Source organism: Sturnus vulgaris, chromosome 4 (assembly GCF_052056855.1).
Source record: "Sturnus vulgaris isolate bStuVul1 chromosome 4, bStuVul1.hap1, whole genome shotgun sequence".
NCBI classification, from domain to species: Eukaryota; Metazoa; Chordata; class Aves; order Passeriformes; family Sturnidae; genus Sturnus; species Sturnus vulgaris.
Genome location: NC_142246.1, coordinates 35,438,552 through 35,465,254, shown reverse-complemented (window position 1 = coordinate 35,465,254; position 26,703 = coordinate 35,438,552). Strand labels below are relative to the sequence as shown.

At 35.7% G+C, this 26,703-nt stretch overlaps 1 protein-coding gene across 1 annotated transcript in view; it reads right to left on the bottom strand.

The window, feature by feature from the left end:
• GLRA3 (glycine receptor alpha 3) overlaps nucleotides 1–25,889 on the bottom strand; it is an 82,453-nt gene extending 56,564 nt beyond the window's left edge. Inside the window, exons 1-3 of the mRNA XM_014883982.2 lie at nucleotides 25,759–25,889; nucleotides 6,242–6,369; nucleotides 980–1,047 (exon numbers count right to left, since the gene is read on the bottom strand). Of these exons, the coding sequence (XP_014739468.2) occupies nucleotides 980–1,047; nucleotides 6,242–6,369; nucleotides 25,759–25,877 (315 nt within the window). The 5' untranslated portion in view covers nucleotides 25,878–25,889. The remainder of the gene's footprint in view (nucleotides 1–979; nucleotides 1,048–6,241; nucleotides 6,370–25,758) is intronic.
• Nucleotides 25,890–26,703: the final 814 nt, after the last annotated feature.

Genomic DNA, 26,703 nt, shown 5'->3' with positions numbered 1-26,703 from the left:
GGTAAAGAACAGGCAGTTATTAACACCACTTGGAGCTAGAGGGCATAAATATTTGACTATATGAATTTTTCTTATTGTTTTCCTAACTACAGGTCTTTGGTTACATTAAGTTTTTTTGGCAGGTTTTTGTTCGTTTTGGTTGGGTTTTTTGATATTTTTGGGGGTTTTTTGTTACTATATCAATTCAGTTCTGTCATTCCAAGTACATATTCTGACCCCTGAAATTGCTGGGATTTCAGAGTGTTTTCTATATTTGGATCTTACAAACTCCCACAGTTGTTCTGTCATGTCTCTGTATTTTAACCTTTCAGTGAGGTTATCCTGGGGGTTTTCATCAATTCACAGTTCAATATCTAGTTTACACTCTGACCTCTTCTCCTTATTTTGTTAAAATCTTATTTTTTTGTACTGTGTCACCTTTCTTTCGTCAGTAGACAAATTTTAAATGTAGGTACAAAAGCATGCAATCCACTTCTTTTTATTCCAAATTTTATATACCAGTTCAAAGTTTTAGTCATTCTGTTATTTCAGTGCAATGATTCTGTGGAAGAAGGACTTTTAAAATAAAGTATACATCTCCATATGCACTGTATATGATGAAATTTAAAAATATTATTAACAAAGTGGCTTATAATGAATTAGCACTTTTGACGTTAGAAAGGTGGAACATTATGGAAACTAATATCTATCTAATAATTATTTAATTGCAACTGTCAAATAAAACTTGGGGAGAAAAAAATAATTTAAAAAACCCAAAACTTCTACCCCTGGTTTTACTTCTACTTGTGTGTTATGGTATAATGATGAAATTTTTGTTATAAAAAATCAATTGCCAAATTAGGAATTCTCACTTTCCATTCTCAGAAGTGGATCTCCTTCTTTGCTTAGTTCCAGGTGAAGAGAAGCCCTAGCTAGCTTTAGAGCCCATGCAACATATTTAATTTGAACTTCAAACATTGACTGAGTTAAAATACCTTACCATGGTCGTCTCTGCAATGGATCCAAAGCTGTTTATAAATATGTTGCATGTGACATTAACTGGAGGACCTGCAAAAGAGAAAAAAAACCTCAGTAGTCTCTGTTCCAGAATTATTGCTTATTGATTGATTATTCAATATAAACCATTGAAGAACAATATTTACTGGCTTTGGACGAAATAATGCTACATTCACAACTAATTTAATGCACGATTAAATTGAATGGTTTCTAATAATTTTCCTTTTGATTTTTCACAAAGGAACACTACTTATCTGGCCAGGTTTAGCAACTAAAAAAACTCACAGCAACGAAGTTCAGTATAAACCTGCACACATCCTTCTATACAAAAAAAAAAAAAAAACAAACAAAAAACACCATCCCATTTGAAATATATAATAAAAATATTTTATGTGTATTTCAGTAAGAATGCATGTCACTTCTCACAATAATTGGGGGAAAGTGACTTTCTTCACTCAAGGCAGCTTCTACCTTCAAGGTTACCTGTCATCACTGTTAAAAGAAATGCATTATTGCTGCTCTTATCTCTACTGCTTACAGGAAAGTCATTTAGATTCTCTTCCCACTTCTCTTAAATTCACAAAATGTTTAAGAGTCTATTTATAACTGAATTCTTTGTTACCACGGGTCCTCAGTCAACTGTTGTTTTGTCTTATCTTTCATTTTGTAGTATCAGTAGTGGCAGAGCAGTCATTATGATAACTGAACAATGACTTGCCTTTTCATGGAAATGAGTTTAAATTATTTTCTAGAAGTCTCTTTTAAAATATCATTGTGAAAAAGCATACTAACTTCTCCATTATTCCTTATCAATTTCAGTCTGTGTCCAATAGAAACTAGGTTTTTCCATCTCAAGTTTTTTGTTACCTTCCTACCACTCAATATTCTTATATCAATAAACCAGTTCAGCACTGGAGAACCTGGATTCTTTTTGTAGTTTTAAGCAGTCTAACGATGGGAGATCTGTATCTGGAATATGGAGACTGGTCTCATAAACCTTTATGCAATAGCTCTTCTTTAGTGTCACTGGTGGTTTGGAACTAGCAAAATCTAGCATGACCAATAAATTTTACATTAAATACTTGAAGAATCAGAATGTCCATTAGAAGTTCTACCAATATGACAGAGCTTGGAACATCCAGCTTTCTTCCTTGACAGCAAAATGGTTGTGAAGTGCTGTACAGCAAATCTAACAAAACACTTCTACACGTACTTCAGTCTTTGCAATACACAAGACTATACCTATGGAGCAGGTAAGGAGGTAGCATTTGCAGTCATTTTAGTATGCAGGTATTTATTTAGAGTTGTTGAGTATATCCAGTATTTCTGAGAATTCAGTAAAAGCTTTACAAGCTCAACTCCTGAAAAGGATCAAGGGAAAAGGAAAAGCAGGGACGATGAACAAAGGCAGTCACTAAAAGCTGTCAGGGAGAAAATTGTACTTCTTGCCCATGTTAGTAATTTGTTTGAAATGCACCTTTTCTTTCAAACAATTCCATGTTGTAGTACCTGCCATCCTTTCAGATTCGATGTGATCCGATCTTGTTTAAAATACTTTAAAATATGTTTGCTTTATCAATATAGTTGCTTTATTAAGAAAAAGCTCCAAATCACTAGTGATTATGCCTAAATTCAAATTACAATAAAACAGTTAATAACTAGTTAAAAGAAGCACAAAAGTAGACGCTAAAAGTAGCATGCAAATGTCTTCGTTAACTGAAAGACACTGTGCTGAGAGTAAAAATGAACTTCCCAAAACATGGTCAAAAAGAATCACAAATGAGAAGCTGTAAAAGCTGGAAGTCATATTCGAACACAGGAATTCAGGCAAGTTGAACACAGATTAAAGAGAGGCAGAAAAGAAAAAGAGCTAAAACTCACTAGAGACAGAAAAGCTAACAATGATCGCTATCTACAAGGTGTTAAAAATAGAATCCTGCCAAGATCTGAAAACTGAAAGAAGATGATTAAGGTACAAAAGTATCCATGGAAGTGGAGAAGGTCAGAGCAGAAAAGCTAAATGAAGCCTTTGTTGCAGCATTTGTCTCCAAATGCTGGCTGTGTCAAATACCAGAGCCCTTCTGCTGGAATTTTGTATGAGGACTGTAGAAGACATTTCAGACCAAGTGAACAGGAACAAACTGACTGGCTGAGGTGATATAAATTCAGACATTACAAAAATCTTTGCGAATTGTGGAAATACAATTCACAATTCACAGCTATCACCTGTGTCAATTTTGTAATCAGTGGAAATGTGTACCATGCCTAGCAAGTATAACTTGAATTAAAAAAAACCCAAAAAACAAACCAGATTTCATGTATGATGGTGGGGGACATGAACATGAACTTTATCCCTGCAAACCTTACCTCTGTACCAAACTGTAGAAATAATGAGAACTTTTAAAATTATTAGATACAGATTAATATTATATATAAATTCAGTATCCAATAATCAATAATCAATAGATTATTGTACTTATATATTAGCGAGAAAGATGTCAAAAAGGATCAAAAATTCTATGGAAAGCTGCCACACAAAATCAGCTTAAGTAGAAGAGGACCCTTCACACTGGAAAAGGTATACAGTAGGCAGTAATCTGCAAATATACAAATTTGTAAAGATAAAAAGGAAGTAATACTTTTCCATGCCTTATGTCACATAGCAATAAAATCAGTAAAATAATCAACAAATTTAAAGCAAACAAAAAAGTTATACTTTTTAATAATTCAAAATACAAAGGTTTTATAGCCAGAAAATAATGAAAAGGCCAAAAATATACACAGATTCCAGAAGGGATCAGGAGAACTATGCGACTAATTTTTTTTTTTTTTTTTCAATTAAGTCCTGGCTTCCAAAGCTTCTAAACTGATGATTGCTGAAAAATGTTTGCCATTAGCAAGGCAAGTAACACTTTGCATTTTCTTCTGTAAATGCCAATTTTTTACTTAAATATTTAAATTTTTTACACCTAGGTTACATAATTGTGTCCAGATTTGAAAGGCAATGAAGTATGTTCCATATTTGCAGGAATGGATATTGTCTGCAATGTGGACATTGAGTAATGAAAGCACCTTGCTATAGGTTTGATGCAATATTAAAAAAGTAAAATTGCAACTGGAACAAAGCTTTTACAACGATTATCAATTTCCTATTGTATTCCATAGCTGAATAAGTACCATGTCTTCTCTATTATATTTTTTGAACAAGAACTCATATGCCTTATTCCATATCCAAAAGCACAGCACATAGACACAATATATAATTTTGTCTTCTTGATCAAGATTAATTTTGAATAAAATTGGTAACTAAAAATCTTGTCTGCATAGGAATTTTACTGGATTAATGATTTAAAATTAAATTATTTAAAACGTCTGAGTTATCTTATTGTAGTTATCCTCTTTCTTTAAAACTATCACCAATTTAAAACATCAAAAAGGCAATAAGCCCCAGCACTTGTTGTAGGAGTAATTAAACTAATCAAAAAGTGGTTAAGTCATGCTTAAGGTAGGTCTGAATCACTGTGGCCAGATCTATTCAAACTGCATAGCTGTCCACATGATTTGGAATGTACACTTTTTGAAAAGGAACAATGTCAAATTAGGTTTTGTCTCTTTAAGTTTCAACAGTTACAAAACAAGGTTCTAAATCCTTTAAATTATACTTTCAAGAATTGTTGCATTTAATTTCGTAGTCTCTAAACCATCTGCCTGTTGTTCACTGTTGCCTCATCAGAAGATTGTGATTGGATGCTATCCATGACAAACTATAAAATTCAATCCCCAAATCATATAGAGATGTGCTTGAAATTCCAGTGCACTTTTATAGCTTCCTGAGAAATATCAGCATCACTAACTTAAAAAAAAGCAAAGCATTTCCAGCTGCAGTAAATCCTGGTTAATAAGTTTATATATACACAACCAACTGTTTATGGTTTGCTGATGAGGAAGTAATCTGACAAATCTCTTACATGGTCCTTATGAATCAGACTGGGCAAATTCTGGTAAAACCAGCACATAGCAGTGGCTTTAGAGTCAAAACCACTTAAGTTTCTGGAACTTGGAGATGTCAAAAAATTATAGCATTTCTTGCTGAATAAGAATTAAGATGGAAAGGCAGTGACAGATGACTTAGAGGAGAAAGCACTGCCAGCTTGAAGGAAAATTTTTGTAGTAAACATGGAATAAAGCCTTATAGTGAAATGTTAGAGCTAAGAGCATCTCTTGGACTTAAGAAGATAGACATAAGAGAAAGCAACTAATGCAAAGTAAGAATAATATAATTTTTAATTACAATAGATTTATTTCAAAACATTATTTATATTCTGGGTAATTTAAAAACTGATACCTTGTTTAAAGATTCAGTAATAGAGTTAAATACTTCACTATAACATTGTAACTCCTTGTTTTTTAAAAAAAAAGAATAGTCAAATTTACCTAAACTTCCCTGATGACAAAAGTCAGAATGAATGGCATTTGTCTGTATGATGCTTTGCATAGCCATATAATATGGCTTGTGTAATCCTTCATTAAGACCCTAACGTGCCTGAGTCTGAATAATATACTAAGTATCTCAGGAGATGTAGTCATTCCATTTGGAGACTTTGCTGGGTGAGTCTTTGAATCTGCTTTGTTTTAATTGAATCTCCTTTGTGAAAAGTGCATAAAAGGCACAGGCCAAGACAAAATTGCATGCATTGAGAACTTGCAATTTCAATTCTGGAGAACTGGCAACAGGGAAAAGAACAAGAGGAAAGATGGTCCTTTTGGCTTTTCAAGGCACAAATGGGGCCTAGGAGTGAAGAATATAATTTGGTGGTAGAATTAGTAACTAAGATAAGCTGTCTGGAGTTTGATGGTCAATGTCTTTAGAACCAGACAAAGATTTGGCTAATCTTTCACAGAACTTGCTTTCTGTACTGTTTCATGCTATGGCAATCCAAGGTGGGAATCTGAATCCATCAGTAAGCATTTCAGGAAAGAAAAGAAACTAATGAACCAGATTAGACAACTCAAATCTAAGGATAAGGTGTATTTACGAAAGGTATGCAATGGGGCAGCTGTGAACGTGGCAGGTGTAGGGTGTATTGCTACTGAACTGCCATACGTACAAAAGAAAGGCAAAAGAAGGATTTTTTTTTCCCCAGTGAATGTACTTCTTAGTTTTTCATATTTATTTCAGAAATTGCATTTTTGTGAGCAGTAATACTGACATATTGAAAACTTCAAAGTTTAGTTTTGAAATTACCTTTGAAATTTGGTCTGATCCTCGCATCATAGCCTGACATCCTACCCATCAGCTTATCCAGGAAATCAGATGGTGACATTGGCATGCTACGAGATCTTGCACTGTCTGTTTCCTTTGTGGCTACCAAGCTAACAGCAAGGGAAAACAAACAAACAAACAGACAAAATTTGTTAGTTTTGTTAGCAAAAAACATTGATTTTATTTAGTCAATCACAGTTAATTTTTGTAGGAACAGGAAAACAGGAAAGCTAAGACAGTCTTTCTAGCTAGTTAATACTTCAAAAATAGTACCAGCAAAGAAATTGAAACAATAAGTTCTTTCTAAAGCTGTCATTTAATACATAAATTTTATTCTGCTATGCTGCACAGTTGTAGGTTACTTCTTTCTCAGAACTTCTGAAGATTAATAATACTTTCCATCAGCAGTAAACAATATCATTATCACAGAGTTAAATAATGCCATCTACAGAAGTAGCTCTGTATGTGGAATGTCATATTTTGGAGTATATTCTGAGACTGATCAATTTTAACTGGGTGTGCTGTGATAGAGGCCTGGATCAGAAAAAAAATGAAGTACTAAGGATGGATCTTGATTAGAATAGTACTACTATCACCAATTTTTGTTTTATGTTGATACATAACCATAATAAAACATCAGTCTCTTGGCAGGCGGTATTCTTAAATTGTCTTAGAGTTTCATTTTCTATTAAAAAAAGACTGCTACAGTGGATACAAAAACAAAATAAAACAAACCAAAAAACCCTAACAACTTACTGACTAAACTATTTCAGGACAAACTTTTCTTGTCAGGGCCACGTGACAAATGCCATCTCCTATAGCTTCCTCTTCATATGCATGCAAAACTCCCACTGACATTCTAAAAACTGTGTTCTGCACATGCTAAGAGAGCAGAGTAATGGCACTGTGATCAACCATGGCAGCCAAAGGAAAAGTCTTTGTTTTGTGGAACAACTCTTACTTGAGTGCTGTCTAACACACTGGAAAAATAGAACAGTCTGAAAATCCATAAATTTAGAGTACCATTGTCACACACGGTGCAAATGAAACCATTTGTGGCTTTTGGAGTCTCAAAACAGATAAAAAGCTTTGCATGTTTGTGCGGAACTGAAGTAAAAATCTGTTACAGAAAGACTTAAATCTCTTTTACTTACCCAATTCATTGTCTCCATATAAATTCACTCTTTTAGAACTACTTAAATATGCTTTTGTTTAGCTGTAAATGGAGGGAATAATGTAAAGCCTTTAGGGATTTTCTGACTCATAAAAAACCCATGCTAAACTTTGTTTCTTAACAATGGATGGAATAAAAAAATGGAAAAAATCCATACAGGTATGTATGTATGCAGAGGGCATGTGGACCTCAGACTGAGAACGTGATTTCTTTCTTTTCAAGACTATTTTACTCAGGATGTTAAAAGTCACAGTTTTATAGAAACTTCCATTTAGAAGGTCTGCTATAATTTTTGTCTTCAAGTTTGAAATTTGGATTTGTTATCTTAAATAAAAAAAAATTCATATTAGTCCTTGAAAACTACAAATTTTGGCACACATAGAATATGAACATAAAAGCCTCTAGAATGCTATGGTTTGCTCATACTTTAATTAAAAATGGAAATGAAATCTTTTAGTTGTAATATTAAATCAGAAAGTTAAATTTTGTTCTTGAGTTTATTTGCTTAGCTAGTGTTTATACTATTCTATGTGTAAGTTGATTTGTATATTCTTAAGTAGTTCATAAAGTGTTAAATTGTTGATATTTCTAAATGGCTTTGAATATTTTGTATCTTTCAGTAAAAAAAGTTTTTTTACTTTCCTTCAATAACTAACCTAGTTCTTTATTTCTTCCCATAGTTGCAGAATATATTTCCATTCCTGAGAAAGTAAGTATTCAACATATTCTTTTTATAGTTCAGTTTGAAATTATCCTATTGCCATAGTTTTCATTATCAATCATTGTGAATGGATCTGATTCATCACAACAATAACTACAAGTTATTACAACTTGTAGTGATTAATGTTTCTGTAAAACATCACTAACGTCTATAAAGCAAATAAAATACAAGAGTCAGATTACCCTTTGTTGGGTATTATCTACTTGGAAGGCAGGAGAATTGAGTTACTGTGTGTATACACTTAGTATATACACTTAAACACTTAGATTTCATTCTAGCAGTCTTCTATAAGGAATTTATATTTCTATTCTGTAGGTATATAAAATTTCTATACTACAGGATATACAATCCTATATTTTTTATTCTTAATATACATAAATTAGCCAGAACACAAATACAGAAAGGACCATTGTTACTTTGAATATCATTTTCTGGAAAAGAAGAATTTGTTTCTTAGCACTTTTTTTACTTCACTGAACCTTTTGTAAATCTTTCCTTGTACTTGTTGTTCTGGCTTTGCCATGGAATAAAGTACCTTGAAATTAAGGTAACTAATGCTGACTGGGAAAAACAGCAATTGCTGCTACTATGGATCTTCTCAAAGTGACATTTACCTTTTTATATGGCAGCATCATTAATATTTGCTTTCATTAGTCAATCTTAAGTCTCAGAATATCTTGAATAATTTAATGCCTGCTTATGAAAAGAATACATTCAGCATAATTAATACCTTTTGTATAAACAAGTTTTATCTCAAAAGGCAGCTGTAACTTGCAACTAAATATTTCTTCAAAGAATATTTTCCCTTTTACTAAGCTTGGGGTGTAATGAGTAAAAGCTGGTTGAGTTCTGCAGAATTCTGCCCTTTTGATTTAAATTTTATTGAAAATATGTATTTCAATAATACTGTTGAACAAATAAAACTGTCGTCAATCAAAGCTGACACGTGGAATACTTGTATACTTATAAAGGAGCTACATTTGATAATGTAGTAAAACCCGAGTAAAGCAGTGGATTTCAAGAAGGGATTTTCTGTTTCCAGATTAATATAAAAATTTACACTGCATGCAAAGTAAGGGCTCTTCAGTTTTATTGCATACTGCCTCTGAAAGATAGGCCTCTGGCTAAGAGGTTAGAGGAGGGTATACTCCTTCCACGAACTAAGAATTGAGCTTCTTTTAGTGTTAATAATGCACATAGCTTCGTCCTCAATACACAACTATTGCATAAGTCCAGGAATGGCTTTGCGTGCCTCCAGAGGGAATTCATTCTGGCCTGTCACAGGTCTTTAAAAAATTTGTACATGCATTTTCTAACGGGTAGAATTATAGGAATTTAATAGCAGCAAGAGTATCAGCAAGGTACCATGGACTTGTGTTTAGCATAAAGTCATGATGTGACTTTAAATTACTGAGAAAGAAAGCTGTACACTTTTTTCAGAGGTAGAAACTTCCCATTGCCGAAGTCTTTTATTGGAGAGAGATTATAACTTTCTAGTCTGTTCATATTTTATGTGGAAAAGTTACCAACATGAATGCTCTCCTTGGTAGTGATTCTGAGTTGTTCCTGTGAGCTATTGGCAAATATTACTAACAGTTTTAAGGATTTATACAATTTTCCAATTTCAGACTTAGAACAGTACTTGACTTCAATTTCCTGGATGTATCCCAAACACCTTTAAAATATAAATTAGGCCTTCAAAAACAATTGAAATTTGATAACTAAAATTGTGAACAAGAATCAAAAAAATGAAAATATTAACGATGCATTCAAAAATTATTTGTGACCAGACAAATTTACATCAAAACTTAGGGTAAGAATTTTTGTTTCAAATAAGCTGTCACACAAAACCAGGCAAGATCAGAAAATTAGAATCACAAAGACTATAATTACTCTTGTCTCTGATCTATTCTGTCCATTAATTTATTTTTTCACCTAAAATCTGAGGAGAGATGAGCTTTGCATCAATGTCTTGAAGCCTGTCAAGTTGGAATTTCAATCACTGAGATAGGAAACTATCCTAAATCACAGGTTCTTTACCTACAAAAAGTCATATTTGAATCAGAAACAGTTAGGTCAAGCTGATGATATTTCAAGCGGGATATAAATGTTGGAGAGTAAGAAGCAGCCTGACACAGACCAGATGCAACTTCTCTAAACCAGCTACCACATCCTAAATTTCAGAAAGCTACTTGTAAGAATGGTGTTCAGCAATGCCATCTATAATCTGGAAAGAAAATGCAAAGCAATTGATGGTTTAAAACTAAGAAATGCAAAAAGAATTGACAGAGACATAAATTCTGATGATGTGAAGAAAACAACCTCTTTGCTAAAGTCAGCCGATTTAAGTAAAAGAGTTTAAAACAATTAGAGTTAGGATATTAAGAGATGTATGAACTGTGAGCTTGGGCAGAGCTGGAGAAAGCAGTGAAGAAGGACTCAGAATCCCTCAAACAAGTCAGCACTGTTGTGGTAAGGTTCTCACTGCGCTGCTGTGTTATCCAGTGGTGTGGAAAGATTGAAAGAGTGAGTAGAAGCATGAAGGTCACTTATTATTTTATACGATATTAATGAGACCAGTTCTGGGATGTTGCATCAAATTCCATGTCCGAGTTTTAAAAGGACGTTAAAGCATTTGGAAAGGTACTGAACAAAGCCACTAAACCATGACCTGAGAGTTAAGGAAATTTGCTTCAAGTAAGAAACTTTAGGAGCTTAATCTGCTTAGTTTATCAAAAAAGAAGAGGGGAAAAAATAGCTTGATTGAAGTGTATACATTCTCAAGGCAGCAGAAAATACTGGACATTTATCTAAAGAAGAAAGGGAGAAGAAAACTCAGTAAGAGATAGACAAATTCAAATGGGAATTTGGATACAAAATTTAATAATAACAGAAGATCAAACTGTACCAACCAAGGCAATACAGCTTTTTGGAAGAAACGATTTAACTAAATATAAGGTATTGTCCTTCATATATGGCTAGCTTGGTGAAAAGGAATGAATTCTGATATACAGAAAAGCAAGCTAAATTCAGACTAAACATTACAAATCTCATGCAGAAATCTTCAGACAGTCAAAAGGCACTTGATTTTTTGAGGAGCTTAAGGAAGGGAAGCAATGGGCATAGTTCCCAGTACGAAATGATGTCTTCTCAGAGTCCTTCTACACAGGGGTTGGGTTGCAGGCTTGGAGTTGCTGTAATGAGGTTTGCAAGTTACAGCTGTAATGTTGGCTCATCTTGCTAAATTCCTTTCACAGCTGGATATTTGACTTACTAAGCAGTTGTATGAGCATCAGCTCCTTGCACAGTAGAAACTTAAGCTCCAGAATGGAAAGTGTACTTGAGCTGCCCATAAACCAGACGCAGCTTAAAAAAATCAGAGGTTGACCACAACTAGGAAAAAGAAAGGTAAATATTCTGTCTATGACATGCACCTGCAAAGAATAAAGAATTGTAAGCTAAACTATAACATTGTTATGAAAGCAAATGGATGTGAAATAGCCAGGAATAAATTTAGATCAAAATTAAAAGACTTTAAACCACTGAAACATTTTAGTTATGGAATAGTTTACCACTTTGAGCTGACACAGATAGCCCTGTGTGTTTCAAGATGGAGCTAGGCCTTAGGATGCTGTGACATGTATGACTGTGATTGCAGGTGATGGGATTCAGTTCTTTCTTAATCCCCTGCTGAGAATATGTTTATATTATTATTGATTCTTTTATGTTTTAAAAATAATTTCTGCTACAGAAGTCTGAAAAAAAATATAGTTAACACAGCTATACAGCCAGAGGACCAAAACCTACAGAATTTAAATGGGAGATCTCATCTATCACCTGGCAATATAGTAGCCAAGATAAAGCATGGGTCATGAATCTGTGATCCTGAAATGTCTATTTAAAGCAGGCATGTTTGTGAGAGAACATCTTTCTCTTTCCCTCCTCCAAAAGAAAATTATTGGGAAAAACTCTTGAAAGGGCACTTACAATCCCCACAAATGTTTCCTTCTCTAAAATATTTAAGGCTCCAAAAATCAGATTGCTTTCCCATGTCTTCTTTTTTTATTTCCTGAGGAACTACTGTTTTCTACCTGTAAGTTGTCTCTATCTATCCCAACCTTCTGCACATTTCTACCAAAGTACAAACGGAGGAAACAAACTTTACATATGAAAGTGCTTTATATAAGCTTTATATTAAAAGGTGTATTTTCAAAGGTAATTTCAAGCCCACAACCTTTGAGACTTATGTTTGTACTGCAGAAAGTGCTGGTTTTTACTGATTTCCCTCATTTAAACATTCATCTTCAAGGTGTGTTATTAAAAAATTCCTTTCCATGTGTGGTTTCAGCTTTAAAAGGTATATTATTTGTTTGAAAATATTGAAGGAAAAAAGTAATGGACTATATCAGCATTTCTAAAAAAAGACTGTTTCACTCCAGAAGGGCTTAATAAGAACAGTATAGACAAAAGGGAAGGAAGAAATTACGTCTTTCACCATTTGCTGAGTCTTCTCATTTTGTTGCTGCTACAGGGAGGTGACAGAGATAAAGCAAGAATACGGTATGCTGTAATTCTGCCTTCCACTGGAAACTTCCTACAGAGATGTTTCCAAGTCCAATTTAGGACGATTCACTCATTTATCCAAATTAGTCTGAGAGTAGTCTCCGGAGTCTCACAGACTGACTTTTGAACACAATTGATACAAATTATCTTTGAATTATTGTGTAGGCTCATTTTCTCCCTTCCATAGATAAACTACTGACACATTTTTTCTTGAAAATCTTACATTAACACCAAGTTGCTGTCACATTTATCTTGGGGATTCTATTCATCTGATCATAAATTACTAATTTTGTCTCAAACACAATCCATTTTTGTCATTCACACAGGTAGAAGGTTTGCATTTCATCTTACAATGCATACTACAGTGCTGCTACACGCATTGTGATGGTCCAGTAGGTCTTTCATTTTATTATTTAACTTATTCTCTCAGACAGCAAGTGTGGCCAAACCCCTGGAGCAATTGGATGTTGTGTTTGTGGTCCATTCTCTCCAGCTGATGTTTCAATGTTTTTAATGCACTTCATATTAAAATACTTCCCAGAGAAGCTCAAATAAATTAATTACACCCTTAGAAGGAAAGCAGCCAATATGAATTTAATTGCATACATTACTAAACAAAAGCATTTCAGTAAATTAGTCTGGTGGTACTTATTCACTGATTCACCAGCAATCGTTAGGTGAATCAGTCTCATGACTAGTCTCCCTGATTCCATAGCTGTAAGCAATGGTGATAGAATTCATCAGCTTTTAAAATAAAAATTATTCATGTAATTAAAGAGGACTGCTTGAAAGGAAATGATCTTCTATCTGGTGGTGTTGGATTATCTGATGGCATCTTGCATTTTAAAAATTTTAGCAATAATATTGTGGAATATGAAGAAAGCATTCAAAGCCTCTTCTGAGTGATACAGACCATTAAATATATTTGGTTGAATTAATGGGGAAAGCAAGCTTTTAATTTTATGAGGTCAGAAGCATAGGATGGCTTTTTTTGTAATGGTAATGTCTCTAACTTACTGATCTACTAATTAAGTAGGTAAAGGACTAAAAAGATCAGAGTTTGTAGCAAGAAGAATTTGCATGATGTACATAAACCTGATCAAAAATACCTTTTTGAGAGTAGAATGTTCCATCATGTGACAGCTTAAAATAAAAACCAAGAAATACAAGAATGGTTACTGAAGGCCTCAAGCCCACCCAAATTAGTGTTTTCCTTGTTCTTATAAAAATACTGCTCTTTTTAGAAAGACAAAAACTGCCTTCAATTTTACACCAAAAATATAATACATTAATGTAAAGCATAAACAATACTAATTTATTTGATTTTTGGAGATAAGGCTAAGGTTTTTCCAAATTTTTGCAGTTTATCACTGAAATGCATTTGTTCAGTTAAGTGGCATGACACAGATATTCTTTGAGGTGTGATATGTTTAAACTGACTGAGATAGCTGTGATAAAAGAGAAATACAAGTCTCTGTGTTTTACTGTGATAAAGAATTTCAAATTTGGAAACCTTGAAGATTAGCAAATATTGTGGAGTGGGAGTTCAGAAGACAGGATAAATTCTTTTTAAGCAAGTATTTTTAAAAATTTCCATAAAATTTAAAACCAATCTCTTTACTGAAAATTAAAATGCTTCATAGAAAACAAAAGACAGGCTTTTCTGATTGGAGGCCATTCATCAGCAATATTCATTTATGAAAATCCAGGGCCATTCTGGAAAGCCAGGAGCTATGTCAGGGGTCACAACTGCATGGATCCAGTACTGAAAGTGACATACAAAATCATCTGTCACTGCTGTTCCATTCTAGCTCACACAGAGATACTTTCTTCTGAGAAACAAAACAAAACACAAAATTCATCTCCTTCTCTGAATTATCCTTGGACGACAATCTCTTTACATTATCTATTTATTGTGAACTCAGGTCAAGTGAACTCCTTGTTTAGATGCCTGAATTAGACAACATTCCCTTCTACCGTTCAAGGTTAGTACAAGGAGATAATTTTCTTCCAACTCCTCTGCATTCCATTATGAAAATAACTCTATTTGCATAATGATTTATTGGTGAATAAATTAATTTCATTCTGAGGGACAAAAAGAAAGTTTCCAATGGTGAAAGAATAGTGGAGGAGGGTGGCATGTAATAAAGCCAAAGATAGTAAATGACAGAGAAAGAATTAAGTTTGCAATGTGTTAACAAGATTGCAAGTGCTTTTCATTTTATTTCTGCTAAAATTGACAATAATGTGTTTCTTGCTAATTAAAGATGCAATCTCTTTTACTTGTTGCAGGTCATAAAATTGACAGTTCCTACTGCAAAGAAAATGCAGATTTTCATATACTGCAATGTTTTAGATAATAATAATTTTATCAGAACAAACACAGAATTATTAACTCATGTTTGCCATAGGGTCCTATCAACTAAGAGAAGCAGAAGCATTGTATCACCAAGACTTTAAAAAGGTATTTTCTAAGAAAAATACTCAATAAAATGTTAAATATTTTGTGTAAAATCTAGATTTTCTACTGATTTTTCACAGTTTTAGGTTTTTCTAGTTGCACTCCTATCCTCTTATTTTGACTAAGTGCAAATGGTCAGAATAATTTTTCAAGATAATGCTGCAGAGATAAGTAGAGTTGCATGAGGACACATTTTCAGAAAAAGTACCAATACTTATGTGCAACAAAGAAAACCTCTTTCCATTTTAAGTTCACTAACTCTCTATTCTTTATTATTTTAGTGGTTATAAATGAAAGCTACATTAAATATATATAGGAGATTGCATTTCTATGCAAGTATTAGAAAAATATTTTCCGATTTGAATAATTTTTCTGTTTCAGCTACAGAATTAACATTAAATTTAGTGCTCCTGTAGCTTAGGCAATGGTTACAAGCATTTTTTTAACGTTCCTGATACCTTTATGGTATCATATTTTTTTCACATTTATTAATGTAGTTGAGAATTCCTCCAGCTCTACAGTCTTTCTCCAGTCATGTTTGTCACGGAAGTAAAATAGTTGTTAAAGCAAACACACGTTTAACAAAAGTTAGCATAAAGTACACAGATTATGGACTACTGTTTTGAAAAACTTTGAATTGCTGTGGAATGTTTCAACCCTTCTTAACTGAGAGGAGAAAACAGAATAATGCGATTTGAAGTCTTCTGATTAAGTCACTCTGTCATGATCACCGTTCTAGTATATTATAGTCTGGATAATGTTAAATTTATATATTTTTTTTTGTTTGTGACCTGATACATATATATAAGCACAATGCTTCACACAACAGCACATGGGATGGCTGTTTAGAAAATTTGACTTTTTCTCAAAAATAAGTTTAATAAAAGTTCTGTTAGAGAAGAGCTTAATATGTCCTGCAAAGTGACTATATGAAGTATTTTTTCCCAAAATACTACTCATTAAATTGTTTATTTTGATTAACCAGCTAATTATAGTGTAGATCTGTGTTATTACTAATAATTTAGAGTTTTCAATTAAGAAAAAATATTTCTAGCTGAAAAAATACTTTTCTTGAAGTGGAGTTTTAAGGAAACATGTATATTTCAATGTAGTTTTATTAAATGCTGGCAGGCTTGGTGTAATATTGTTCAGTTTCCTTTCTATTTTGTCAGTAACAACCAGTTTTCCAATCTCAATGGAAACTGAAGTTGCAGTCTCATGTTCTAATTTTCAAAGACTCTGAACATCTTCCCCACAGAATTAGCAGAGATTTTTCTAGCTTTCTGCAACTTAAATTGCTTTTTATGCATTGAAAAGTGAGAAAATCTTTTCAGAGCTTTGGAATTTTTTGTGAGACAGGAATGGTGATGTTCAACCAGCCGTGTTAATTTACATGAGATACGTGGATTAAGTAATTTTTTCCTTTTTATTAATTCTATCCAGGATTAATACTGTAATAAATCAGTATAAGATTTTCTTTAACAAGAACAGAGTTAAGCTTCAGGGTGACGATGAGAGTGACAGAATTCATGCCACATAATGACAGAACCCAGTATTCCTAATGCATGCACTGAAGCATATTCCTTACGGAATAAGTCAGAGAAAATAATGTGAAGGTTAAAAAAACAGCGCTGCTAGCCTTTCGTGCTTCCTCCAAAATTATCCTGGTCCACTACACACATTCCCTTTCACACACAGAAAGGGGTGTTTAAACTTCCCCTCAGATACATATTTAGTCTTTGCTTTCCTAGTCTTCATTATGGCAGCATCCCCTTAAATTATCATCCCAGTGTTGTGAACTTCGTGTAAAGAACTCCAAAAAAGCTGAGGGAAGGAAGGGTGATGAGCTGAGCTGATCCCCCACTGCCCTCACAAATCCTCCACCACATGAGCGAGGGGTGCAGGCAGAGCACCCTCTCCCCTTCCCTGGATCATCATGAAATCATTGAGGACACTGCCCCCTTCCCAAACAGTGTTAAAGGCTTTATTATGTGCAAGATCCATTTTTCTCCTGAAGGAATCCCTGCTGAAAAGAAGGGAAAAGAGCATTCTGTTAACCATTATTTAGGGATCCGAATAAGTGTTTTGTGCTTAGATTTTAATTAAAGGTGAAAATTTGAGCACTCTTGGATCCAAAAATGTGTAGAGAAGCAACAGAAATAGATAAAGAGATAGAGATATTCTGAGAGCTCATTTGCAGAGTGTTAGAATTGGGGATAAGTTTTGAAGATAAAAGGGAAAATTTTAACACATATATGGAGAAACTCCCAAATAATATTTTTAAATCCAGTTCCCTGCTGTATTGTACTTTTTGTAATCATAGATTACTGTCTCAAGTGGGGATATTTCATATTCATTTTGTGTAGTAAAAACTCACAATATTATGTTCAAAACAATTGACTGCCATTTTTAGTGCACAAGAACTGAGGGAAACTATAAGATATTTTATTCTACTTTAAGTCTTGCAAATTAAGAGCTTAAGCAAACTCTGATAAATCTGCTCCTTAAAAAGAAAAAAAAAAAAAAAAAAGGAAACTATCCAGAAAGAATTCTTTCTAACAGAATAAAGCAATGAAAAAACCCACTATGGATTTAAAAAATAAGTATTTTAGGGGATGTATTCCAGATATGATGGTAAAATCTGCCCACTTTGAGTTTAGTTCTAATACTGCTGAGTCAGGGGTAATGGATCTGACCCAATAGCATCAGGGAGAACATCCCACAGATCCCTTCACATAAGTTCTACATATGTGCTTAGGCACAGAATTTACATTTATTATAGAACACAGGAGTTAGGCACAACTTTGCTGTGTGAAGTCAGTGCTTTAGTCATGATTGATATCAAGGTGTTTATTTTTGCCAGCAATTTACCACTTTGTGACGTTTATTTTATCTAGTAGGGCACTATTCATCAGCACACACATTGCTCACCAACCTGGCAGTTTAGTTGGTCTCTGAAGATGGAGATGTCTTAGCCTACATAGCCCAGAGCATGGACTCTCCTGTGCATTACTGAATGTAACAAAGGACAGTGCAGGTTTGAACCCTTTATGAAAATACAAGGCTTAGCAGGACAAAAACTCAGGATCCTTTTAGAAATTGAGTCCCATTGTATGCCAGAACATTATAAACCAACTTTTCACAAAATAATCCCTAAGCTCTGCAGTCTCCCACTAAGATGTAAAGTCATAACAGCTTTTAAAAGAAACAAAAGAAAAGAAAGGAAACCTTTGAGAACGATGCTGGCATAACTGTATTAGCTATGTATTTCTGCTGAGTGGTTACTTATGAAATTAAAATCAAAGAAAAGTGTTGGTAAAATCATACAAAATTGTAAACAGTCTATTTTGTAAAAAGTCCTCTGTGAAATTGCATATACTGGTACTTGTGGATCCTCAGAAGTGCTGGGATTACATTAAGTTCATATTTTACCTTTCAAAATTCAGAAAAGGAGAATGTATTCAGAATGCATTTCATAAGGAACTGGAAATAAACTCTAGACATAATAGAGTCTTAATGTAAACTGTACATTACATATGAAGCCTTCAGCAATAGTGTGATGGATAGTGTAAGCCAATACATTTTTAGATTAAATGTGTATATCTATCTGTCTGTCTGTCTATCTATCTATCTATCTATCTATCTATCTATCTATCATATCAAAGGGGGAATGCAACAAAGAGCAAAACATTAAGACAGTAGATAATGTAGTTATAACTACGGCTTGAATTTTATTGGAGGAAAAAAATGAGTTTTGATTTTGCTTATAATACTTTTCCTAAATTAATTTTAACTGTAAGAATCTCATGCAGATTAATAGCAACTAACTCTTAATTAAATTAAATTAAACAAGTTTGAGAAAATTTAGTATTACTAAATTTTGTGTTCTACTCTATTGTTTCACTAAAAGAGCCTTGGGATAATCTGCTGCCTTGATTTTTGCTCTAACCATTGATTTATATTAGTTAGTAGCCCCATTTCTTATGCAGCTCCACTATTTCAACAGCCCCATCAGTGACCATGATCATCTCAGACCAGAGTGTTCTTGAAATTTTCCACCTTTTCTGTGGTCTCAAACCGTTTCCCTTGGAAACTGCATTTTGCAATTTGCATTTTGCATGTTTCATGTCACCAGAAGGAACCTTCAATAATAACAATGTCCAAGAGGACTGATCTTTCTTAGGGAAGTTCCTACCTAGAAATAGCCCTGAATGTCCCTGTTGTTCCCACTCATTTTGTACATCAGTGGTAAGCCCGGAGAAGTAACCTGGTGGTATGTGGTGTAGAAAAGCTGTAAAAAAATTTGGAGTGTGGAGTCACCATCCCTGCAGATGTTTAATAAAAGACTGGATGTGGAACTTTGTGCCATGGTCTAGTTGACATGTGGGTGTTCATTCATAGGTTGGCCTTGATGATCTTAGAGTTCTTTTCCAACCTAATTGATTCTGTGATTCTGTTCATTATGTGGAAAGTCCAGGTAAGTGTAGATGGAGTGTTTTTACCCTGTTTGCTGTTGGATTCAATAATGTGTACTGGACAATTCATTAGACATCTGATTGGAAATGTAATTATGAAATGCATTCTTTTATACTTGTATAAATATATACCATCTACTTTTTTTTTTTACTTTTTTCTCATTCTTTCTTTTTATTGTCACTACTTACACTTCCAATTCCACACCATCTAAAGGCATCAACCAGAAAGGATAATATTGCCTCAGAAGCCATAAAAAATAATGGACTGTGCTAGAAAAAAAGTACAATCTTTAAGATTCTCACCCTTTTCTCTTGACTTTACTGTACAAACTGTTCTGCTCTTCTCATTCTGCTGTTTTGGTCTTGCATTCTTGTTAAAGATAGTTTTTTACTGTGTATTTTCCTTCTCTCTGAGATGTTCCCTTTTTGCTGGTAGTTGATATCCTCAAAAAGGTGCCTTTTACTTGACCTATTCATGATGCCCATATATCAGTGAAAGTGGTATCTTCTATTTCCTATTTTTCTTCACTTTCACTAAGCATCGTGAAGTTTAGTAGGAAAAGCAGTAAAGAGGACAAGAAGCAACACCACACACAAGGGCTCTTCATCATTCATTACTTGAGAAAAGCTGATTTGCAGGAATAATTCCCTATAGGTATTATTACATAATACTCAGAAAGGTCATTTGAAGTCTGTCTTCTGAATCTGTTAAAATAAGAAGCTCTAATCTTGTAAAAATTTTCATTTTCTCTGATTTTCATGATTCCTAGGATGCCTGGACAAAACTAATCTGATAGAAGAGCTATTACATTTATCATCGTACAGAAGCAGAGCACTTATTGCACAATATTACTTGCTTTCAGTTGTTATGATCAATTGGCCAGGAATGAATTAAGAGAAGTTGAAAAGTAAGAAAATGTCACTGGCACTGTAAGAATTGAAAGATTCATGGTTTTAATTGAAATTTCTGTTATTTAATTTTCTTAAAGGTTACAGTACTATAAGCACAAATATATATACATAATATAAAAATACATAATTATTTCCTGAAATTATAAAGATGGTAATCATTTAGAAAAATAACCAAGTTTTTATAGAAACAAAAAAGGGATAGCTAAAGCCCTTACCAAATTTGTACTCATTAAGAAACTCCTATTTGGTACAAAAGGATTTCAGTGTCTTCAGTGGTACAGTTGAAATACAAGAGAATTTGAATTACATATTCTTGGTCACTAAACCCCCTTTTGTCACTTTCGTCTGAGTTTTGGAAAGTCCAATGCTTCTCTAAAGGCACTGATGCTCTCCTAGACTTCTAGAAGGACCCTTCCTCACAGGAGTTTGACTGACTGGGCTCAGTGTGACCTCTGGTAGCTCAGCTTTGAAACAGAGCTGTTTGTATTTGTTTTGTAGAACTCTCAGCAGGGGTTCACCTCTCTTCTCTGACGGCTTGTTTTTGTTTCTCATAATCATGTTTGTTTTTCCTTTTTTTTTTTTTTTTTTTCACTCTCAGAAGCACTGGGGAGATTCTCTGCATGAGCTAGTGTGCAAGCATACTTTCACCCAGTCTTGTACCTTCACAATTTTGATCGTGAGCCTGACCTGCTGACCTGGCCCTTTGTCTTTGACCTCGGGCATACCTCTTCACTACCACCTTTGTCCATCAATTTGAACTTTTGAACTGTCCAACTGTTCTCCTGCCCAAGTGCTGTGGGACTGCAAACTTTTATGGCAGAATCCTGTTTCTTCCTGCCTTGCTGTGAGTCTGAACTTCCAGCTCGCCTACCCTTCCTTTGCTACTCCCTGAGATGTGCTAAGTGCTTTTCATCGGACCTGGAGTCTGTCAGCTGATTTATTCCACAGAAACTATATTTCAAATTAAGTCTGGGCTGCTGAGGAAAGGTATTGTGCCCCAGTGCTGTCATCTTGCATTAGTAGATTTTCTTTTACATGCTTTTATTCATATCTTGATTTGGACAGACACTTTTTATTTCTTGAGTAGCATTATAAGTCTCATTACTAACATATTAATAAGCTACTGAAGCATCATTAGAACATCTGAAAATCTTTATTTTCAAAGATGTTTGTGATGCTATGTCAGATTTAATAGTTTTTAGCTGTTGTATTTTTTCACTTTCATTAGTTGAAGGAACTAATATTGGCTTAAAGGATAATGACTTCTGCTTCTTATAGCTATTCACCTGAAATCAATTTGTAATGAAATGCAGGAATAATTTCAAAATCAGTTAACCTTAAACTCAGATATGCCCCAGAGTTAGGTTGCATGGAGGTTTTGCCCACAAAATTCTAGTTTTTAAGAGCAATTATCTGGGTCTGTGATACCGTTTCCTTCAATATAAGTCCAATGGAGTAGTGAAAAGATCAAGGAAAGAGGCAATAACCTAATCATAGCATGATTCTTGGTCTATGCTAATATGGATAAATAAATAAATACCACATAGGGAGAATCTATTTTGCATTTCTCCAGTGCAACCTAGCCTTTCATCCTGTTCTCTCCTGATACACAGGTCTATATATAAAATAGATACACTACATCCTTCGAGGAAAAAGCAAATCCTTGTCAAGTCCCAGTCAGCATAGTTCTAATAGATCAGTGCTGGTGTCCATGAAAGTTCCTGGGCTGTTATGAAACTGGTTTTGACCCACAAATCTGATCTTCACATTTATTCTACAAATATGATCTTGCTTTCATCACAACTTCTTGGAATTCAGGCAAATCTAGAGAATTTTTTGCTAACATTATTACTTTATTGAAAACTCAAAAGAATACTCAGATATTATTATATCTTCAAACTATATCCCAGAATTTTTTTCTTTCTTTGGTAGTAAACTACAGTTGTTTTAAGGCTACATTACATTGTTTTCCCTTGATTTTTGCCTCTTTTTTGCACCTGGACCCTCTTAGTATCACACTCAAATTTGGACTGGCAGTAATATTAATAAGTAATATTTTTTTTTATTTTGGGTCTGATAGTAGATTTTTCTCTCTATCCTCAAATATATTGCATAAACCAGAGTGTTATGTGCTTGAACCGTTGCTTTTCATGTTTAAAATCTATTAATACATTATCAATATGTGTATTAATCTATGACACAACAGTACAAACACGTACAATATTATGGAAGACTACAGATAATCACAGAATAAATAAAGTTGGAAAAGATCCCAAGATCATTAAGTACAATCTTTGACTGAACACCACCTTCTCAACTTGACCACAGCCCTAAATTCCATGTCCATTTCTTGAATGCCTCCAGGCATGGTGACTCCACCACCCCCCTGGGCAGCCCATTCCAACGCTTGACCACCCTTTCCATGAAGAAATTCTTCCTGATATCCAATGTGAATCTTCCCTGGCACAGCTTGAAGTCATTTCCCCTTGTCCTGTCACTGGTTGCCTGGGAGAACAGGCTAATCCCCACCTGGCTACAGCCTTCTTTCAAGCTGTTGTAGAGACCAGTAAGGTCTCCCCTGAGCCCCCTTTTCTCCAGATTAAACAGCCCCAGCTCCCTCAGCCAGTCCTCACAAGACTTGCTCTCTAGACCCTTTCCCAGCTCCGTTGCTCTTCTAATTCTATTTTTTCTACAATATCTTTTGGAGATCAAAAGGTTGGTCTTATAATGACCAATATACATCTTGTTTCAGCCATTGTAATTTGAAGGATCTTTTGATGTGGAATGTAAAATGAATTATTTAAAAAAAAATAAATCAGGTGAAGTTTCTTCTTATTAAGCATGCATCTCCAGACTTTGCTCATTAAAGTAGCAAGTCTAAATTTACACTAAAAAACATCCTTTTTTCTATCTTCACAGGCATATAATTTAAACACTAATTTTAAATAGCCTCAGGGCTGTTGGACAAGTAATGAAGGCTTTTCTTGTTAGTTTCATTCACTTTCTCACACAGCCTTCAGTTTCTTAATGAAGAGCAGAAAAGTTTCAAAGTTGCACAATGTAAGAGAAAATAACACAATTTCTTCCAAAATGTGTGAGCAAGTAAACCATATAAGGTTTGACTATTCCTAGAAATCCATAGTGCATCCATCTTCTCATCAAGTGTTATATAGGTGCTGGGGTCTGTGTCTAACAGAGAGTGGAAGCAGCCTTCTACTATTCCCAGTTCCCTTTGTTCCAATGGAAATCATTTCACAAGGCTTAACTTGGAAAAGAAATAGAATTAATGGGTCCAGGAGAATTGAGAATTTTACAGGTTTTAATGTTTTAATTTTTTTTTTTTACTTTTTTTCCCCCATTTTTAAAGCATGGAGAAGACTCCTATGTGTTTTAAACTGATTCCGGTTTCTCATGTATCATTTTTAGACCTAAAGTCATCAGCAGTCTCTATCTTGAGATTGATATGGAAGATAAACATGGATTCTGAGAAGCTTTCTGAACTCTTTCTCCAGCCATATAGTCCTTGTGCACAGTAACCATGTTCATTGTCATAAAGTGACTATGAGCAAAAGGCTATTACAATACCACAGTTACCTGGATGTTGAAGAGAATAGGTTGAATTTATGCAAAATAATATATCTGCATACATTTAGAAACAATTCAGTAATAGTCTAGATTTATGTGTATATATGCTTTTCATAACTGACTTTCCCCTCCCCCCTTAGAATAAATGCTCTTATATAGTTAAAATAAAGGATGAACAATTCAACAGTAGAATGGCATTTGCATGGAATAATATGCAGAGGAAAAATAAGTTCCATAAATACATTGAAATAGAATAATAATAGCATAGTACTGCTTGTATTGCCTACACTACACAAGTGTTTGGTCACCTACACTGAACATTAAATACTCCCTGCAAAATTTAAAGTGTAATATACATGCATTGACTCTTTCCTTGCAACGTCAATCTCATACCATGTGACCAAGTTTCTTAAAATCTCTTACTTTTGGCACAATTACAATAAAATCACAGTATAAACTATTTATATTACATATGTTGATACAAAGCATGTCATTAAATTAACTTCAAAAAGGAAAGGTTTGCTATAAACCTGTGAGCACTTGTGAAGTGTGCCATCATTGTGGGGCACTACATGCTGCTGACTTAACTTCATGGTTTAAATCACTTACATGTACAATCCCCAACTCTCTTTTCAAATTTAAGTTTCCTTTTTTGTCTTTGTTAAATAACAATGTGATTCTTAAAATAGTCTGGCACTGTCACGTTATATGCCATAGTTTGTTTATTGTGATACAGAGCTAGAATGTTTGTTGATAACAGGCATGCCTAACTGCATTAGCAGTGAATATATGATGACGCTGAAGTCTCTTTACATGTGTGATTTTTCTTTTAAACTTTTCCCTCATGGAGAGTTCAAGTTCATTTTAGCCTGGTATCACCACACTTCAGAGCTGTGTGTTAAAATAATGCTTACATTGATACAATAACATCACTTTGCCCAGAAAGAGTGTGCTGGGCAGAGAAAGCCATATGAACCTCAGTCTTCTACTCAGGTCATAATTTATGGATATGTTGCCATCTTTCATAATACAAATCCTAGACTGTCGGTAGTACAGCAAATGCTTTCCCTCTTCTGTAGGGAACTTCTGCAGACCATATCCTCTCTTCACTTATCTACTGTTTTTCTGTTTCTGCACAGACTTCTGACCTAATGCAATCTGTGATTTTCCTTTTGCTGAAAAGAACAGACAATAATAAAGAAGTCTATACATTCCCAACTCAGATCATCTTCTGTAACTTTTACATATAGACATGTTGCACCTTAAGAATTTTCAAGATCATTGATGTTATAATTCCTGCTAAAAGCGGTGATAAAATTCACAGATCTTATAGGAAAACTCTATCTGAGAGCAAGTGACGGAAGCACACATCCTGCTTGTAAAATGCAAAATGAGATTCGGGACAGAGCAATGTTGAGAAGCCGTTCAGTAAGCGTGGAGCTCACGCACTTATTTTCTGTGCCCACAGCCTGGCTGCCCAGGGTAGCCGGGTGCTCATGGTGAGGCAAGGCGGTGACCGCGGCGCCTGCCCGCACCCGTCCCAGGTATTTCAGCTGCCCGAAAACTGGGAAGGGGGACACCTTTAGTTCCTCGCAGAAAGCAACTCACCTGAGCAGCACCGCAGCTTCCCACAGATAAAAGCCCGAGACAGCCGCGCGGAGGTACCTAATCCTGGCCATGCCGCTCGGAGACGCGGCGGAGCCCGGCAGCGGCGGTGTCGGCGGCATCGGAGCGGCTCGGCGGGCTCGGGGACGCGGCTCCGCGGGCGGGGGGCAGCGCCCCAGCACCCTGGAGAGCTCCGGCGGCTCCTCGCCCGCCGCCCGCCTCAGCGCCTGGCGGCCCCCGGCGCCCTCCCGCTGGGCCCCGCCGCGCCCGCCCCGCCGCTCCGCATGGCAGCCCAGCGGGAGCCTAATCCCAGCCGCGGCGGCGGCGCCGAGCCGCGGCGGCGGCGGGAGCCCCCCTGCCCGCCCGCCTGCCCCCGGCTCCTGGCAGCAGCCGGCACTCCGCTGCCGGACGCATGCCGGGCTCGGGGCGCGCCGCGGCCGGCGGCGGGGCGGGCGGGAGGCTGGGCCGGGGCCGCCCCCCTGAGAGCGCGGGCGCCGCGGAGGGCGCGGGGCGGGACCGGGCGCGGCGGCGGCGGCGGCGGCGGCGAGGGGGGCCCTGGAGGGGCTGCCCCGGGCGCGGGGGGGCTCCGCTGGGGCTGGCGGGGGAAGGCCGTGCCCGGAACGGAGCGCCTTCCCTCCCGCCGGGAGAGGGGCGGCGGAGACGGTGCCTGCGCTGGGCAGCGACCGTCAGAGAAGTCGGGTGAACTCACTGAACCTCGGGTCTCGGAAAAGGCTGGGCAAAGAGGGTTTGCCTGTAGGTCTGGTGGTAGGCTTTTCCTTAGGAAATGGGCGAGAGGAGGTGAGAAACACATCTCTGTGTTTCAGTCTCTTCTTTGAAAGTACAGCGCTGATTGACACAGAAAAAGTGTATCCTGTTCTATTTGACTTTTTCAGAAAAGAAAGATGATCTAGAGCCGTAGGGTGGGGAAATAGGGAAGCCCAAAGAGTC